Here is a 2025-nt window from a genome sequence, read left to right as displayed (position 1 = left end):
ATCTCTCCTCCCCAGTTCATTCCCAATCCCGTTTTTCCCGGTGTTATTTTTCCCGGGACGATTCCCGCACCTCGTCGTACTTCCTGTGGATGAGGGCGAGTTTGAAGCGGAACTCGGTGGGGTCGATGCTGAGCACGCGGGGCCGGCACTCGCGGTCCAGGCAGTGCACGCTGTTCCCGCGCACGCGCGTCACGTAGATCGGCAGGTCCAGCGTGCGGATGATGCCGTGATCCCTGCGCGGAGACCCCGCGAATCCCAGGGGTGTTCCCGGGGGATTCCCGGTGTTCCCGGGGGATTCCCCACATTCCCAGGGGTGTTCCCAGGGGATTCCCGGTGTTCCCGGGGGGATTCCCGGCGTTCCCGGGGGATTCCCGGTGTTCCCAGGGGGATTCCCAGCGTTCCCGGGGGATTCCCGATGTTCCCGGGGGATTCCCGGTGTTCCTGGGGGATTCCCGGTGTTCCCGGGGGATTCCCGGTGTTCCCGGGGGATTCCCGATGTTCCCGGGGGATTCCCGGTGTTCCCAGGGGATTCCCGATGTTCCCGGGGGATTCCCGATGTTCCCGGGGGGATTCCCGCCATTCCCACTCAGCTCCCAGGGGGATTCCCGCCATTCCCAAGGGATTCCCATCATTCCTGGGGAGCTCCCGGGGGATTCCCGGCCATCCTGAGGAGCTCAGAGCCATCCCAAGGAATTCCCATCCATCCCAGGACTCTCATTCCCACCCATCCCAGGGAATCCCCATCCATCCTGGGCTTCTCATTCCTGCACATCCCAGGGAATTGTGTCAATCCCAAGGAATTCCCATCCATCCCAAGGAATTCCCATCCATCCCAAGGAATTCCCACCCATCCCAAAGAATTCCCGCCCATCCCGGGGCATTCCCGGCCGGCTCCGGCTGTTGCCGCGGGCTGACCCCGAGGTGACGGCGTATTTGATGTGGTTGCTGGTGGTGTAGATGAAGACGCCGCTCTCGTCCCAGGCGCCGCTCTTCACCCGGATGTTCTCGTGGATCTGGCACAGCGACTCCAGCTTCCGGTTACACAGCAGGATGGCTGCGGGGAGGGAACACAGGCGGGAATGGAACCGGGAATGAAACCGGGAATGAAACCAGGAATGAAACCGGGAATACAGGCGGGAATGAAACCGGGAATACAGCCGGGAATACAGCCGGGAATGGAATACAGGCGGGAATGGAACCGGGAATACAGCCGGGAATGGAACCGGGAATGAAACTGGGAATACAGGCGGGAATACAGCTAGGAATCAATCCGGGAATACAGGCGGAAATACAGCCGGGAATACAGGCGGGAATGAAACCGGGAATACAGGCGGAAATACAGGCGGGAATGAAACCGGGAATACAGGCGGAAATACAGGCGGGAATGAAACCGGGAATACAGCCGGGAACACAGCCGGGAATCAATCCAGGAATACAGGCGGGAACACAGGCGGGAATACAGGCGGGAATGGAATACAGGCGGAAACACAGGTGGGAATGGAATACAGCTGGGAATACAGCCAGGAAAACAGCCGGATATACAGCCGGGAATACAGGCGGGAATACAGGCGGGAATACAGCCGGAAATGGGATACAGCCAGGAATACAGGCGGGAATACAGGTGGGAATACAGCCGGGAATACAGGCGGGAACAGAGCCGGGAATGAATCCGGGAATACAGGTGGGAATACAGGCAGGAATGGAATACAGGCAGGAATACAGGCGAGAATACAGGTGGGAATGGAATACAGGCGGGAATACAGCCGGGAATGGAATACAGGCGGGAACGGAATACAGCCGGGAACACAGCCGGGAATACAGCTGGGAATTCCCACGGAGCCCAGGCCGGGATTTGCCTTCCTGTGCTTTTTCCCTCTGGAATATTCTCAGAAAGTTCGGGATTCCCCAAATTCCCCCTGCCCAGGGAATTCCCGGAGCTTGGAGCGGGACCCTCGGAGGGTTTCCCCCACCTGGGAATTTTATGGGATCCCATAAAAACCTGGGAAATTCTAGGAAAAACCTGGG

General features: G+C 59.0%; 1 protein-coding gene across 1 annotated transcript in view; it reads right to left on the bottom strand.

Annotated features, from left to right (window-relative positions):
* The window catches only part of LOC107214614 (coatomer subunit alpha-like), a 30114-nt gene that overhangs the window by 14772 nt on the left and 13317 nt on the right, over nucleotides 1–2025 (bottom strand). Inside the window, exons 14-15 of the mRNA XM_033519772.1 lie at nucleotides 916–1258; nucleotides 60–233 (exon numbers count right to left, since the gene is read on the bottom strand). Of these exons, the coding sequence (XP_033375663.1) occupies nucleotides 60–233; nucleotides 916–1258 (517 nt within the window). The remainder of the gene's footprint in view (nucleotides 1–59; nucleotides 234–915; nucleotides 1259–2025) is intronic.

This window comes from Parus major, chromosome 25LG2 (genome assembly GCF_001522545.3).
Source record: "Parus major isolate Abel chromosome 25LG2, Parus_major1.1, whole genome shotgun sequence".
Classification (NCBI taxonomy): Eukaryota; Metazoa; Chordata; class Aves; order Passeriformes; family Paridae; genus Parus; species Parus major.
Note: the sequence above shows the minus strand (reverse complement) of the source record. Positions and strands in the feature narration are given on the sequence as shown.